The sequence below is a fragment of the Oenanthe melanoleuca genome, chromosome 27 (genome assembly GCF_029582105.1).
Source record: "Oenanthe melanoleuca isolate GR-GAL-2019-014 chromosome 27, OMel1.0, whole genome shotgun sequence".
NCBI lineage: Eukaryota > Metazoa > Chordata > Aves > Passeriformes > Muscicapidae > Oenanthe > Oenanthe melanoleuca.
Genome location: NC_079360.1, coordinates 723,781 through 740,594, shown reverse-complemented (window position 1 = coordinate 740,594; position 16,814 = coordinate 723,781). Strand labels below are relative to the sequence as shown.

At 57.4% G+C, this 16,814-nt stretch overlaps 1 protein-coding gene across 2 annotated transcripts in view; it reads right to left on the bottom strand.

Annotated features, from left to right (window-relative positions):
* The window catches only part of LOC130264183 (acid-sensing ion channel 2-like), a 68,571-nt gene extending 57,542 nt beyond the window's left edge, over positions 1-11,029 (bottom strand). For both annotated transcript variants that reach the window (XR_008842428.1, XM_056512208.1), the window contains exon 1: positions 10,088-11,029. Coding sequence is in view for 1 of the 2 variants with exons in the window: in XM_056512208.1 (XP_056368183.1) it covers positions 10,088-10,627 (540 nt within the window). In the remaining variant the exon portion in view is untranslated. The remainder of the gene's footprint in view (positions 1-10,087) is intronic.
* Between the last annotated feature and the right edge of the window lie 5,785 nt (positions 11,030-16,814).

Sequence of the window (16,814 nt, the reverse complement as noted above, 5' to 3'; positions counted from 1 at the left end):
CCCTGCCCATCCCACAGCCAGAACCCCCCAGAACAGGACCAGGAGCTGGGATGGCACACTGAGGAATTCAGGAATCTCCCTGCCCAGCCAGGAGTTTGATTCCCACCTGCCCCAAACCCTCTCCTATCCAAGGGCCTTGGAGCCACTGGAATTATTTTAACACAAGGAATTTGGTACAAAGAAGGCAAAGATTAATGGGCAAGAGCAGGAAAGGGATGGGAAGTGCCCAGTGCTTGGAAAACTCCAAGGCAGAGGAGATTCTGGGAAAAGGACAAGAGTTTGAGATGGAGCAGCAGCACCATGAGCCCCATCCTGCCCTCACCCCTGCTGTGCACAGAGCCCAGGGCAGCCTCAGCCTGCAGGGGAGGGGACAGGACTGGTGTCACTGGTGTCCCACCTCTACTGCCTGGAACTGGACTGGGATTTTTGAGAAGGAGCAGAGAGCATGACCCTGCCAGAGCTCCTGCCAGGGGCCACCCCCTGGGTCCCTGGTGTCCCCAAATCTGCACAGAGGGCAGGGAGGGGACAGCTGTGTCCCCAAACCCAGCAAAGAGGGCACAGGGAGGGGACAGCTGTGTCCCCAAACCCAGCACAGAGGGCAGGGAGGGGACAGCTGTGTCTCCAAACCCAGCAAAGAGGGCACAGGGAGGGGACAGCTGTGTCCCCAGATCTGCACAGAGGGCAGGGAGGGGACAGCTGTGTCCCCAAATCTGCACAGAGAGCACAGGGAGGGGACAGCTGTGTCCCCAAACCCAGCACAGAGGGCAGGAAGGGGACAGCTGTGTCCCCAAATCTGGCACAGAGGGCAGGGAGGGGACAGCTGTGTCCCCAAATCTGGCACTAAGGGCACAGGGAGGGGACAGCTGTGTCCCCAAACCCAGCACAGAGCGCACAGGGAGGGGACAGCTGTGTCCCCAAATCTGCACAGAGAGAACAGGGAGGGGACAGCTGTGTCCCCAAACCCAGCACAGAGGGCACAGGGAGGGGACAGCTGTGTCCCCAGATCTGCACAGAGAGCACAGGGAGGGGACAGCTGTGTCCCCAAATCTGGCACAGAGGGCACAGGGAGGGGACAGCTGTGTCCCCAAATCTGCACAGAGAGCAGGGAGGGGACAGCTGTGTCCCCAGATCTGCACAGAGAGCACAGGGAGGGGACAGCTGTGTCCCCAAACCCAGCACAGAGGGCACAGGGAAGGGGTGACCCCAACTCCCCGAGGGGAGGGAAGGGCTGAGCAGAATTAAAGGGATCATGTTCAATGCAGGGCAAAGGAAAGGGGACAGAGATTGTGGGGGAAAAGGACAGTGACTCCCAGAGCTCAGGGGATGCCTGGCTGGGTCCCCACTGGGGTGTGCTGGTGAGAGCTGCTCACACACCTGCAGCAGGACCCAGCTGGAGCCCCGGGTGCCACAGACCTGCCAGGAGCTGGAGGAGGCTGCCAGAGGGGAAGATGTGGCTGCAGGCACCACCAGGAACTCAGGGACTGATGGCTGTGACATCCCAGAGCTCAGGGTGGTGCAGGGAGCTGGGGCTGTGGGAACACTGCCAGACCTGACACCTTCAGCCAGGATTTCCAGGATTGTTTCCCATGGAATGACTGGGGCAGGGCAGAGCCCTCTGCTCCAACACTCCCTGAAGGAAAAATTCCAGCTCAGCTGAGTTTGGAGAAGGAGATGCTGAAGGAGCAGGGAAGGAGCTGGAAGCTGAACTGGAACACTGGGAGCAGCTGTTCCAGCTGGTCCCAACCTTCCCATCCCTCATCCCAGGCACAGGAGGAAGGAACCAGAGAGGGAAGATCATCCCCCCCAACCACAGAACCCATTGCTATCCAAAATATTTGTTATAAAGTTATATCCATCTGTGGCAATGCTGTGTTGGTGCATTTGGAATCTGCCAGGCTCTTTCCCTGCTGCACATTTCCCACGATTTTGGAGGGATTTGGGTATTGCTGCAGAATTTAGCAAAGCCAGAGGTCTGAGAGAGATGGAATTGTTCCTGGCAGGGTGGGCAGGGCTGGCACAGGGTGCCCAGAGCAGCTCCTGCCCCTGGATCCCTGGCAGTGTCCCAGGCCAGGCTGGACACTTGGAGCAGCTGGGACACTGGGAGGTGTCCCTGTACTGGTGGCACTGGGTGGGATTTAGGGTCCTTTAAGGTCCCAAAGCTCTCCATGATCCCATTTCTCCACCTGCAACCCCCCCCCAGATCCCTCCAAGCTGTTCCAGGTTTGCCTGGAGCTGCAGAACAGAATTCCATGGTCACCTTGCTGATCCTTCTGCCGAGTGCTGGGAGCACTGAGCCGTGAATTCCAAGGGAAATGGGATTATTCCTGTCAGGAACATGTGCTGGGAGCCCAGCAGGGTCTCCATGCCCACAAGGAACCACTTTGGATCATTCCATCAGTTTGTTACAAAACCAGACCCCAATTCCCCCCCATGGCTTTGCCCTGGTTCCAGCTACTGAAGGGTTTTTAAAGGAAAAAAAGAAAAAATCCCAAACCACGCAATCCCAAGGCCTTTACAATCATTTTATCCAACTTTTCCCCCACCCTGGAGCCAGGAATTCCTGCCTGGGAATCACAGTTAATTGGATTATAATGGGCCATTCCTCCTGATTTAATAAAGCAGAGGAAAGTCAGGATGGCAGCAGTGTGCTCCTAGGATTGGGAACAGCTCCAGGTCCTAATTTACATTCCAACTTTAGTATTGAAAAGATTTCAAGCTTCAGGGGTTTGGGGAGGAAGTTTGCCTAGAATTTGTTTCATTCCTGGAAGAAGTGATAGAATTGGGAAGGGAGGAGTGGAGCAATCCATGAAATAATTAAAAATTCCTGCTCCCACTGCTTGAAATTACAGGGGGGAAAAAGAAAAAGAATGAGAAGTGCCAGAAGTGCAGGAGAGGGAGGTGACAGAAGTGTGATGTCAGGGCTGTGGAGCAGCAGATCCCCTGGTTTCAGCAGGGCAGGGCCCTCAGGCCACAGCACAGCAGGAGGGATGGGTGACTCCCAGAGAGAGGGACTGGGAAAAGGGACTCAGGGAAGGGTAAAAGTGCTAAAAAGGGCCAGGAAGGGGGCACGGAGCAGGAGTGCAGGAAATGGGAATTCCAACACCAACCAGTCCTGCTGACACCCGGGCTGGGCAGGTTTTGGGGGACAATTCCCACCCTGGCAGCTCAGGTTTCATTTCTAGAGCCTGGGATCTAGGCAGGAAATTCCCAAACAGCTCCTGGCCCCACAGGAGTCCCTATGACCAGACAGAAGGGATCCCCCATCCCAAAGGATATCCCACCATCCCAAATGTTATCTCTCCATTGCAAAGGACATCCCCCATCCCAAAGGGCATCTCTGCATCCCAAACAGCATCCCACCATCCCAAATGTTATCTCTGCACCCCAAACATTATCTCTGCATCCCAAATGTTATCTCTGCATCCCAAATGTTATCTCTGCACCCCAAAGGGCATTCCCCATCCCAAAGTCCATCCCTGCATCCCAAAGAACATCCCCCCATCCCAAAGGACACCCCCCACCCCAAAGGCCATCCCCCATCCCTGCACCAGCCCTGTTCCAGCCTGGCCTCCAGCCTGGCCAGGGCAGCCCATCACACCTGGGTGCCCCCCAGCTGCACCATCCCTGCACCATGGATGGATGGATGGATGGATGGATGGATGATGGATGGATGATGGATGGATGGATGGATGGATGGATGGATGGATGGATGGATGGATGATGGATGGATGGTGGATGGATGGAGGGATGGATGATGGATGGATGGATGGATGGATGGATGATGGATGGATGATGGATGGATGGATGGATGGATGGATGATGGATGGATGATGGATGGATGATGGATGGATGGATGGATGGATGGATGATGGATGGATGGATGGATGATGGATGGATGGATGATGGATGGATGGATGGATGGATGGATGGATGGATGGATGGATGGATGATGGATGGATGGATGGATGATGGATGGATGATGGATGGATGGATGATGGATGGATGATGGATGGATGGATGGATGGATGCATGGATGGAGGGATGGATGGATGGATGGATGGATGATGGATGGATGGATGATGGATGGATGGATGGACGGATGGATGGATGGATGGATGATGGATGGATGGATGGATGGATGGATGGATGGATGGATGATGGATGGATGGATGATGGATGGATGATGGATGGATGGATGATGGATGGATGATGGATGGATGGATGGATGGATGGATGGATGGATGATGGATGGATGATGGATGGATGGATGATGGATGGATGGATGGATGGATGATGGATGGATGGATGGATGATGGATGGATGGATGATGTATGGATGGATGGATGGATGGATGGATGATGGATGGATGGATGGATGATGGATGGATGGATGGATGGATGGATGATGGATGGATGATGGATGGATGGATGATGGATGGATGGATGGATGGATGGATGATGGATGGATGGATGGATGGATGGATGGATGATGGATGGATGGATGATGGATGGATGGATGGATGGATGGATGGATGATGGATGGATGATGGATGGATGGATGATGGATGGATGATGGATGGATGGATGATGGATGGATGGATGATGGATGGATGGATGATGGATGGATGGATGGATGGATGGATGGATGATGGATGGATGATGGATGGATGGATGATGGATGGATGATGGATGGATGGATGGATGATGGATGGATGGATCTGCACCTGGATCCAGGGGCACTGGGATACACAGTGTGGGATACAAAAGAGCCCAACCCCAACCTTGTTGTTACCAAATTCCGTGGGATTTCAATCCTGACTCCCTGCACTGCTCCTCCCAGCACATCTGTCCTGCTCCAGGGCAGCAGGGCCAGGCTCTCCTCCTGCTGCTGGGACATTCCTGGCCAAAGCTGCAGGGAGTCTCCCAGGAAGTCTCTCAATTTTCCAAGGAAATGGAGCTGCTGGAGCCCCTTTCTGGGAGAGCTGGGGGTGCTCACCTGGAGAAAAGCTCCAGGAGAGCTCAGAGCCCCTGCCAGGGCCTGAAGGGATCCAGGAGAGCTGGAGAGGGACTGGGGACAGGGATGGAGGGACAGACCCAGGGAATGGCTCCCAGTGCCCAGGGCAGGGCTGGGTGGGATATTGGGCAGGAATTGTTCCTGGCAGGGTGGGCAGGGCTGGCACAGGGTGCCCAGAGCAGCTCCTGCCCCTGGATCCCTGGCAGTGTCCCAGGCCAGGCTGGGCAGGGCTGGGAGCAGCTGGGACAGTGGGAGGTGTCCCTGCTGTGGCAGGGGTGGCACTGGGAGCACCCAGAGCCCAGGCCCTTGGGATCCCTGCAGCTCTGGCAGGGAAGGGCAGCTCTGGAATCCCTGGGCTTTGTCCTTCTTCTCCCTCTCCTGGCCCCTCTCATGCATCAGCTCAGAGCCAAACTCATCCCTGTTTTCCTTCCCCAGCCCAAGCAAAGTCCAAACCCCCTCAACACCCAACTCTGAGGACATGAGCAATCTCCCCCCTCACTGCAGGGGCCCAGCTGGCCCAAAGCCACAGGAAATCACCCAAACCCTTCAGCCCAGCCCTCACAGCACTGCCTGGGGCAGTGCCTGGCACAGCCCAGCCTGAGCCCCCCTTGGATTCTGGCACCAGGAGCCCAACAGCAGCAGATCCCCTCAGGATGGGAGAGCACAGCCCTGGCTCTGCAGGCTGGACCCAACCCTGCAGCCACACTGGGACAGCCTGGGAGCACACTCGGGGCGCCAGGCCCACATCAGCACCACTGAACACCACCCACGCCCCTTCCAAAGGCAACACCACCCCCAGGCCTCAGCTTTGCTTGGAAGTGAAGCTGAAAAGAAATAAAAATATGAGAGAATAAAGGTGGAAAATGGAATTGGGTAAAACAACCCCACATCCTGAAACTCCTCTGCAATTCACTGTGATGGTGGTAACTGAGCTGTGTGCAGCTGTTCCAAGCTTTGGGTGGCACTGAATTCCTGGCTGCCTTCACACCAAAGCCAAGGCTGAAATATCCCATTCATTTCGTGGGATACAGCTGAGCTTCACCCTGGACACAGGGGATTGTCTGCTGAGGAAACAGCAGAGTTACAGCCCCCACCTGAGGCAGATTTCAGGAACATTCAGCAGACTTTCAGGCAATACTCAGGAGTATTTTTAAAAACCAGCATTGAGGTCACTGTGCAGCTGCCACCCCATAAAGCCCCTGCTCTGAGGAGAAATTAAATGGCTTAACAAAAAATAACTGAGCAAATCAAACTACCAGCAAGTATTGACTGCAGAGCCTTTGGAGCACCCCAGAAATCCGAGGATTTCCTGGAGGATGGGGACCAAACCCTGGCACCCCTCCCAGCACAAGCCCTGTGCTCCCACAGCTCCCCAGGCAGAGCCACAGATGACAATTTGATTTGGGGAGTTATTAAACCAGGAGATCACAAACCCTAAATCCCAGCCCATGAACAGACCCCAGAATGCTGGATCCACTCATGAATTTCTCAGGATGAAAAGTCACAGGAAGGAAGAAATCAATGAGCACAGCATGGGCAATCAAGATAAATATTCCAGAGACAAAGAGCTCAGAGGAATAAATCAACGCTGAACCCAGGGAATGCAGAGCAGAGCAACAACCACTTAATCCTGAGCCTCAGCTCCTCCCAGACAGGGCATTCCAGGGAAAGCAGATCCCTGCTCATTGAACTGCCCTGGTACCTGGATTTGGAATCTGGGAGAAGTTTGGAAGAACAGGAGCTGCTGGATGGTTCCTTCCCTTGGAACAATGCACATTTGGGAAGGTTGGATTTATCCAGCTCCAAGCATTCATGGATGGTTTTGCCCCATCCCTGAAGTGTCCAAGGCCAGGCTGGACAGGTCCTGGAGCAGCCTGGGACAGTGGAAGGTGTCCCTGCCCATGGCACTCTCCCAACCCAAACCATTGCAGGATTCTTGGGTAACCAACCCAACAGCCCAGTTTTAGGTCCAATAAAATAAGTAAAGCCACACACTGACTGAAGGCAGGAGACTCCATCTGATCCATTAAAAAATCCTTCTGGAAAACACTGACAGGGACAACAAACCCCTCCTGGAGCAGGCTAGGAAATAATCCAGACCTGAGCCCTCCTAAATGGAATGAACCCAATGGAATAAATCCCAGCCCTGCAGCCTCGAGCTCCACAGATCAGTGCAATCCCATATTTCCATTTATTAAGAAAGAAAAGCAACACTTCCCACACTGCTGAGATACTGAGCTCGTTCTCCAATGTCCTTTTCTGTGTCACCCACTAAAGCCAATTCCTGCTGTGCCCCATGGTCTGGAGGGGCTGGAAGGAGAGGGAATGTCTGTGGGAGAGGGAATGTCCTGTGGGAAAGGGGCTGGAAGGAGCAGGAATCTCTTGGAGGAGCTCCAGGACAGAGCTGGAAGGACTCACAGGAGAGCAGCTCCCTCCCCCAGCCCCTTTGCTCTGCTCCACATCTCAGCCAGGACCCCTTTGCCCCAAACCACCTCTGCTTTGGGTTTTCAGGGGTTTTACCCAGGAAGGCCTCACCTCCCCCTGCTGTTTTGGCACAGAAGATGCTCTTGGAGCACCTGAGCAGGTCTAAAACCTGCACAATCCTCTTTATGCCCCCATTTATTCCATTTGCATTTATCTTTTCACACATCCTGCCTCATATCTCAAACCACACGATTTCCCTGCCTCTCCTTGGGACTCTCCCTCCCAGTTCAGGAGGAGAAGCAGAAGCTCCAAGTACCCCAGACCCCAGGGCTGCCCCAGGCTCAGCCCCCAGAGGAAACCCCAGCCCTGGGTGTGGCACCTCCACCCCAAATACACATCCAGGGAGGGCAGGACCCTGTCCTGAGCTCTCCAGACTCAGGAAGTTGTCCCCAGCAGCTCCCCAGGGAACGCCTCTCTTCAGCAGGGATCACAGGTGGAGAAGCTGCTCAAGGACAGCGCAGAGGTCGCCCCTGCTCCTCCTCACAGGCAGCAGGAGGGACGTGCTGGGACACGGGGGGTGGCACCGACTCCCTCAGCTGCCACAGACCTTTGGGATGAAAGGATATTTCCATCTATGATTTCCTCCCTGTTTCCTCCCTGAGCATTCCCTCAGAGCTGTGAGCTCCCAGGGATCACAGCCCTCAGCTCCCTCCCTCCCAGCCCCGGGAAGCAGCTCCTGGGACCTTTCCAGGATGGCTGGGGGACACTCTGGTCCAGCAGCGGCTGCAGGGCTGGGAATGCCCGATTCCATCCCAGAATAAGTCCTGCAGCACTCCCAGAGCAGCCACAGCAGCGCTCCAGGATTTATTCTGGCCGGGACAACGGGAACCTCTGCCGGGTTTGCTGCACCTTGGGCTTTGGTAAAAGCTGCAGTCAGCCCCTCCTGGCACCAGCCAAACACCATCAGATCCACCCTGGCGTTGGGGAGGGGGAAGCAGCTTTTCCCCAGTGCTGTAATGCCCAAATTTCCTCTTGTCCTGCTGGAAAGGGCCTGCCTCAATATCCCATTTTATTTATGATTCTCCCTCCAGCTGTGCCACTCCTGCTCCTGTTTGCAGCAGCAGCTGCTGCCTGCACAGCCTGGGCAGCTCCTCCACCCCGCAGGGAGTCCCTCCCTCCTCCCCTTCACAGTTTAGCGGCTGACGTGACAAGCCCAAAGGGACAATTCCGGCTGATTTCCAGGCTGCACCCAGGCAGAGCCGGGAATCCGCAGCTCCCACAGCGAGTGCGATCCGGCCCCGCAGAGCCCGGCCCCGCTCCGGGCAGGATGCTCGGGCACAGCCGCAGAGATCACAGGAGCAGAATATTCCAGCACCAGCAGCATCCCGCTGCTCGCAGGGAAGCGCCGGGTCCTTCACGTGGCTCTGGCTCCAGCTCTCACTCAGAGTCTCCTCTCAACACATCACAGCTCCCAGCAGTCCCGCCGGGATTTCTCCAAGCAGGGATCCCTCTCCCAGTGGTTTGTAAAGCCCTGCCCTGAGCTTTGGGATTGATCCCAAGCCCCGCTGGTTCATCAGGGCTCAAACACCTTCCGGATCAGCTCCGACCAGCAAAGCCCCGCATCCCAAAGCAGCCCCGGGTGCACAACCCGCACCCGAAGGAGCAGCTCCAGGGACTCCCGGGATCGCCCGGGGAGCCGCAGGAGCCCGGACAGAGCTCGGGCCACCGGACACATCAACGCCCGGCGGGATGGGCAGGGCCGGGCCGGACCCGGGGCACCTCGGCTTGGACAGGCGAAAAATCCGGCTGGGAGCAATACGGACCGTGGGACGGCAGCGGCGGGGATGGTGCAACATTAATTTAATTATTTCTGATTAAAACCCACGGCAGCAACCAGCCTCTCACACGCCAGAGAGTCACCCCTAGACCAGAGAGCATCACTCCTGCCCGGCGGAGAAACCAGCGGCAGGGACAGCGCTCCCGAGGGGCTCCCGGGCCGGGGGCGCCCTGCCCGGCCATGCGAGACCCTCCGGGACCCTATGGACCCTCTGAGACCCGCTGGACCCACCGGGACCCGCCGGACCGTCCGAGACCCGCTGCTACCCCGGAGCGCTCCGGGCACCGTGGGAAAACGCGCAGCAAGTGGCGGGGCCGGGACCGGAGCAGGGAGGGGGACACGGACCGGGACCGGAGCAGGGAGGGGGAACGGACCGGGACCGGAGCGGGGGACATGGACCGGGACCGGAGCAGGGAGGGGGACACGGACCGGGACCGGAGCAGGGAGGGGGACACGGACCGGGACCGGAGCGGGGCGGGGGATATGGACCGGGACCGGAGCGGAGCGGGGGACATGGACCGGGACCGGAGCAGGGAAGGGGACACGGGCTGGGTCCGGAGCACGGAGGGGGACACGGGCCGAGACCGGAGCAGCGGGAGGTGACACGGACCGGGACCGACACCAGCCAGGAGTCCCTCAAACCCACACCAGCCGGGGGTGCCCTTGGACCGACACGAACGGGGGACAGGGACCGGGACCAACAGGAGCCGGCGATCCCTGGGAGCGAGAGGAGCCGCGGACACGGGAGCAGAACCGGCAGAGCCGGGGGAGCGGAGCGGAGCGCAGAGCAGCCGCGGCTCCGGGCGCACTCACCGCGGAGAAGTTGTGCGGGCCGCAGAGCTCGCCGCGGTACTTGCAGGACAGCAGCATGTCCTCCAGCTGGTGGCCCAGGCGGTCCATGAAGTCGGCGCTGATGCCCTCGTAGTGTCGGGGCGGCAGAAAGAGGCGGAAATCGGCCAGTTTGGCGAACCAGCGCAGCCGCGCCTCGTCGGCGCGCAGCAGCTCGGTGAGCAGCGGCCGCGCCGTGCGGTTGGGCAGCAGCAGCCCCAGCCAGTGCCCCGCGTAGTACAGGTCGCCCTTGGAGAGGCGCGGGAAGCGCAGCGGGTTGTTGTTGCACAGCGTGACGGCGGGGAAGGGCAGCTGGCGGCTCCACTCGGTGCGCACGCGGGTGTGCGAGGGGAAGGCGAGCCAGTGCAGCAGGCGGTCGGAGGACCAGGCCAGCAGCAGCCCCAGCGCCGTGCAGAAGGCGAGCACCCAGAGCGCCCGGCGCGCCGGCGCCGCCCGCGCCGAGCACATGAGGCGCAGCCCGTGCAGCCGAGTGCGCAGCGCCGGCGCCCGGCGCCCCCGCGCCATGGGCGCTCCCCTCCTCCTCCACCTCCTCCTCCTCCTGCCGCTGCCGCCGCTCGTCCCGCTCCGGGCCGGGCTCAGGGCGAGCAGCGCCGCGCCATCCCCGGGCCCCCCGCCGGCTGCGGCCCCGAGCGGCGGGGGCAGCGCCCGCGGGCGGCCCGCGGCCCCGAGCTGCGCGGCGGGCGGCAGTTCCGGCAGCGCGGCATGCCGGGCCCGGGGCCACCGGGGCCACCGGCGCCGCCCGCACCGCCCGCCCCTGTGCCTGTGGCTGCCCCTGTCCCCGCCCGGCCGCGCCGCTCACATCCCGCGGTGCCGCGCCCCGCCCGACACCGGCACCGAGCGAGCCCCGCCGCGACCCTGCCGCGCTCCGAGCCCGGGACCCCGGCGGGGAGAGCGCTGCGGGACCCCCGCGCTACCCCCGGCCCGCGCCCGCCCGCCCCGCGCCGCGCCCGCCCCGCGCTGCCATCGCCCAGCGCTCCGCCGGGCGCTCCCGGCCGCGGGCAGCGAGCGGCGGCGGCGGCAGGAGGAGGAGGAGGAGGAGGCTGAGGAGGAGGAGGAGGAAGAGCGGGGCGAAGCTTCCCGAGGTGCCAGTCCCGGCCGCTCGGCGCTCGGCAGGCGGAGGGAGCGATGCTCGGCGCCGATCGCGCCGCTGCTTCCCCGGAGTGGCCCCCGCTCCTCCTCCTCCTTCTCCTCCTCCTCCTCCGCCCCCCCGTTATCCCCCGGCTGCCGCCGGCCCCGGCCCCCCCGCTGCCTCCTCCCTCCTCCGGCAGGAGTTTGTTTTTCTGCTTTTCAGCAGCCCCGGGGGAGAACATAATATCCAGCAAAGCCTGGAGAATCGCGGGCGACTCGCTCGGGCTCCGTGCGGCCGCTGCTCTCTGGGGAGGGGGATGGCTGGGGTGGCTTTGGGGGGGCTCGGGGCTCTCTGCTCCCCTGGAACGAGTGGGAAAGGGACGGACGCGCTCAGGGAAGCGTCACCCCCAACCCTCGCTGCCCCTCTGCCCCTCACTCCGAGCCTGCGGAGCCCTTTGGGGTCACAGGCTCCTCCTGCCCTGCTTCGGACACCGAAAAATTCCCTTTCCCTTTCCAGCCTGTGCACCGGGAATAACCCGGGATGCGGATTGGCGTCTCCTCGGGACTGCCGAGCTCGATCTCTGCAAGCGGCTGCTGTTACCTTCATTTTGCTTTCAAACAGAACCGAGAAACATTCCTCTAATTGTGTCCAATTAAGCTGTAAGTGCCGGTAACTGCTCCGAATCCCCTCTGATTTTTTTTTTTTTCCCTCTGAATTAATTTTCCCTGTGCATTTGGAGCCGTATATTTTTACCCAATAGATGGAGTCGTTACAGCCTGGTTCTCTCCAGCCTTTCCCGGACAGTTGCTTTTTGATTGTGGCAAAGCTGCGAACGTGCAGCAGCCCCGGCTCGGGGGGCAGCGGCCCCAAATCCCGCTGCGTGTCCTGGATCCCGGGGGAAATGGGGCTGGGAGGCCGAGGCTGGTGCCCTGCAGGGCTGGGGGCGGTGGCAGCAGCACAAACATTGTGTGGGCTCAGCTCGGTGCCCTCAGATAACTCACGTGGTTATTCCAGAGCTCGTGTCTGTGCTCTGGAGCATTTTCCCATATTTTAGCACTGCTCGTAAACATCAAATGCTTCTCAACCCCCCCGCAGCTGCCGTGACCTTTCCTAACCCGGTGGGCAGAGGCCAGCAGTTCCCGGATCCATCCCAGCCCATCTCCAGGGAGCCTCTCCTGCATTTCCCCGGCGGATCCGGCTCGTTTTTCCTGCCGCCTGTTGAAAGCGGTGGGAGTTCTTCCCCTTGGCTCCCTCTTATGATAATCAACATCGCAAGTGCTTCCCCGCCAGGGCTGGGGCTCTTTTATCCATGATTTATTGCCACAAACCCAAGGAAATAAAAGGTGCCCGACCATAAACATCCTCCCGAATTCCCTTCGTCTCCAGGCGCATCCCTGTGGCACAGCCGGGCCGGGCCGGGTTCTCTGACAGTGCTGGGGGGGGAAATCCCAGCCCAGCCCTGCACTGTGCCTCCTTCTCTTCTCTTCTCTTCTCTTCTCTTCTCTTCTCTTCTCTTCTCTTCTCTTCTCTTCTCTTCTCTTCTCTTCTCTTCTCTTCTCTTCTCTTCTCTTCTCTTCTCTTCTCTTCTCTTCTCTTCTCTTCTCTTCTCTTCTCTTCTCTTCTCTTCTCTTCTCTTCTCTTCTCTTCTCTTCTCTTCTCTTCTCTTCTCTTCTCTTCTCTTCTCTTCTCTTCTCTTCTCTTCTCTTCTCTTCTCTTCCTGTCTTTTTTCAGTCTTTTTTTGGGGGAGGGGGGCAGGGGCAGTCTGCAAAAGGGACTTGTGAAGGAAAGAGCAGGAGGTTTGCATGGGAAGTGGCTTTTTCCTTAAATCCACTCCAAATGATCCACTCAAATCTCCTTGATTTATTAGAGGAAGCAACTTTTCTTAATTAGCTGGCAACGACTGATGGCAAATGGCAGTGGATGGCCAAGGCCAACTGGAGCTGGAATCCAAAAGGTTCCCCATGAAAACATTCCAAAGCCAAACCTGATGATGCAATTCTAAGGTATCATCTCGTAGAACATCTCCCCAGCCTTTTGAAATTCTCTCATGTTTCCAGTTATTTGGGAAAGCAGCTCATTCCCTGCATTCGAGCCCTGGCTAATTCCTCAGGCAGCCAGAGTGGCTTAAAAGCTGATTTGGCCTAATTAAGTCCAATAAGAAATAATAGAGCTGATCAATAAATATTGCTAATTAACTGACAAGTCACTTGAAAATTATCCTTTGGGCTGGGTGAATTTCCTCCTTCTGGAGGAGAATGGATTTGGAATTCTGTAGTTTGGAATATTTGACAAATTCAATGAATTATTGTGGGGGAATTCCACCCAAAATTCTCTACCCAAAACATCCCATGTACCCCTGAAAGGGGACAAGAAGAAAACTATTCAGAAATTATTCCAACCAAAAGCTTTGACACTTCATTTTCACATCAGACATTGACTCAGGTGACGACAAAAAAGATCAAAGAAAAGCTTGAAACTCCCTGGAAAGGAATTAGTAAAACCTTGTTCTTCTGGATGGTATTAGTATTAGTATTGGTATGGTATTAGTATTAGTATTGGTTTAGTATTGGTATTAGTATTTATTAGTATTAATATTTATTGGGGAAGGGAGCAAAAGGAGGGAGGATCCGACTCCAGACTTGCAGGGTGACTGGAAGCCCTTCCCTGGCCACAGTCCCCACCTGTGTCCAAGGAGCATCCCAGGGGACTGGTGGGATTTGTTCCACTGCTCTCCTGAGCTATTCCTGCTGGCTGGGCTGCAGATTCATCCCTGGTTTTATCCCCTGGGATTGGCCCCAGACGTGGAGCAGCTCTGGGACATCGTCTGCTCTGCTGAGATTTTAGGCACCAAAAGCAGGGGGAGAAATTACAGCAATGGGTCAAATGGGGCAGGATGGGGCTTGGATTTTGGGAACAATTCCTCCCTGGGAGGGTGGGGAGGCCCTGGAACAGAATTCCCATGGAGGTGTGGCTGCCCCTGGATCCCTGGAGGTGTCCCAGGCCAGGCTGGGTGGGCTTGGGGCACCCCAGGACAGTGGGGTTGGAACTGGATGGGCTTAAGGTCCCTCCCAACCCCAACCATTCCAGGATTCCCAGATCAACCTCCCTGTGGTGGATTTTGTGCTCTCAGAGCCCCTGGAATACAAAGGTGGGGATTTGTAGCTCTCAGGAGCTCAAGGCAAGGAGAACAAGGGACAGACACTGAAAAGCTGCTTGTCCCCAGAGCAGGAGCAGGGAAGGGAATGGGATCGTTTTTCCAGCACAGAAACATCTCCAGGGGCAGGAGCAGAGCCTGGCACTGCTGGGCACAGCTGGGCACAGCTGGATGTGCCCATCCTGGGGGATGGGAGGAGCCCCTGGGACAGGTGTGACCCCACAGTCATGGGACAGGTGTGACCCCACAGCCCCGGGGACAGGTGTGACCCCACAGTCATGGGGACAGGTGTGACCCCACAGTCATGGGACAGGTGTGACCCCACAGCCCTGGGGACAGGTGTGACCCCACAGTCATGGGACAGGTGTGACCCCACAGCCCCTGGGACAGGTGTGACCCCACAGTCATGGGACAGGTGTGACCCCACAGTCATGGGACAGGTGTGACCCCACAGCCTCTGGGGACAGGTGTGACCCCACAGCCCCTGGGACAGGTGTGACCCCACAGCCATGGGACAGGTGTGACCCCACAGTCATGGGACAGGTGTGACCCCACAGCCCCTGGGACAGGTGTGACCCCACAGTCATGGGACAGGTGTGACCCCACAGCCCTGGGACAGGTGTGACCCCACAGCCCCTGGGGACAGGTGTGACCCCACAGCTCTGGGGACAGGTGTGACCCCACAGCCCCTGGGACAGGTGTGACCCCACAGCCATTGGGGACAGGTGTGACCCCACAGTCATGGGACAGGTGTGACCCCACAGCCCCTGGGGACAGGTGTGACCCCACAGCCCCGGGGATGGGTGTGACCCCACAGTCATGGGACAGGTGTGACCCCACAGCTCTGGGACAGGTGTGACCCCACAGTCTCTGGGACAGGTGTGACCCCACAGCCTCTGGGACAGGTGTGACCCCACAGCCCTGGGGACAGGTGTGACCCCACAGCTCTGGGACAGGTGTGACCCCACAGCCCCTGGGACAGGTGTGACCCCACAGCCCTGGGGACAGGTGTGACCCCACAGCCTCTGGGACAGGTGTGACCCCACAGCCCTGGGGACAGGTGTGACCCCACAGCCCCTGGGGACAGGTGTGACCCCATAGCCCTGGGACAGGTGTGACCCCACAGCCCCTGGGACAGGTGTGACCCCATAGCCCTGGGACAGGTGTGACCCCACAGTCATGGGACAGGTGTTGGGACAAAATGAGCCTTAAATTAACTCTGTAACCCCCAAGTCTTCCAGAAACATTCCCTGCTCTGCCCAAACCCTGCAGAAACAATTCCTGCTGGGGCCACGGTGGAACCAGAGAACCACAGAACTTGGAAATTGGGGTTTCCATGGAAGCCACCACTCGGCCCTAATTCCAGCCCTGCTGCCTCAGATGCCAGGGAATGTGCCAACCCCACCCAGAGCCAGCCCAGGCCAGCAGAGCTTTGAGGAGCCCCCAGAAACATCCAAAGGGGAGTTGTCAGTGTTTTCCTGGTTCTATTTTCCATGCAAATAAATTAAATAAATCCTTGGGCTTCCAGCTGGGAAATTCTCCCAAGGAATTGGGGGAATTTTTGGGTCTGCAGTGATTTGGGGCTGTTTGTTTTGAATGCAGGGAGGTGAAATATTCCATCCATATCAAAATATTGGGAGCACATAAATAATGCCAGGATTTCTGGATCTGCTGCTTCAGCCTGGCAGCACCAAAGGAATAAAAACATTTGGATTTCACAACCCTTCTCAAAAACAAATAAACAACCAAAAAATAGATAGAGAGGGAAACTTTGGATATCTCCAGGACCTCGTGTGTGTTGAAAGGAAAAAACCTGGGAGAGATCAAAGAAGTGCCCAAGGAGCTGAGGTGTTGCTGCTCCTTTGGGAAGGTCACTGGGAATCTCAGCGTGGGGAAGGCAAACAAGGTGGATTCCAGGGTTGCACAGAAGGTTCATTGGGAAGGTTTCAGATCTTGGCTGGGCTGCAGCCCCTGCCCGGGGGGTTCCTGCACATCCCAAAGGTTTAATCCTTAATTTGGGAATGGATTTAAGGTCATGCTCCATGCCACACATGACAGGGCTGTCACATGGCCTTTAATTAGTGGGCTCTGCTTTAATTGGCAGTTCCTGGCTAAGCCATTATTCCTGGCCTTCCTTAAAGGAATAAAAGGCTAATCCATAAATAAATGTGTTTATAGAGATAGATATTTAAATATCTCCTTCTATTTCTTCTGCAGGTAGCGAAGAGGAAGGATTTGGATCTATTTTAAACTTGCTGCTGGCATCCTCCCAATTATCTCCTTTTTTTTTTTTCCCTGTTTTCCATTTCACTGCCGAAGAAATGAGGAGGAAATGAAACAAATGAGAACCTCTGGATTTGGGAAGGACGGATTTGAACAGGAATTCTTTGGAGCAAATTAAACTGCAGTGGCTTCTTCCTATCAGATTTCTTTGCTGCCATCAGGAGTGGGGCATCCTGGCCCCCCAG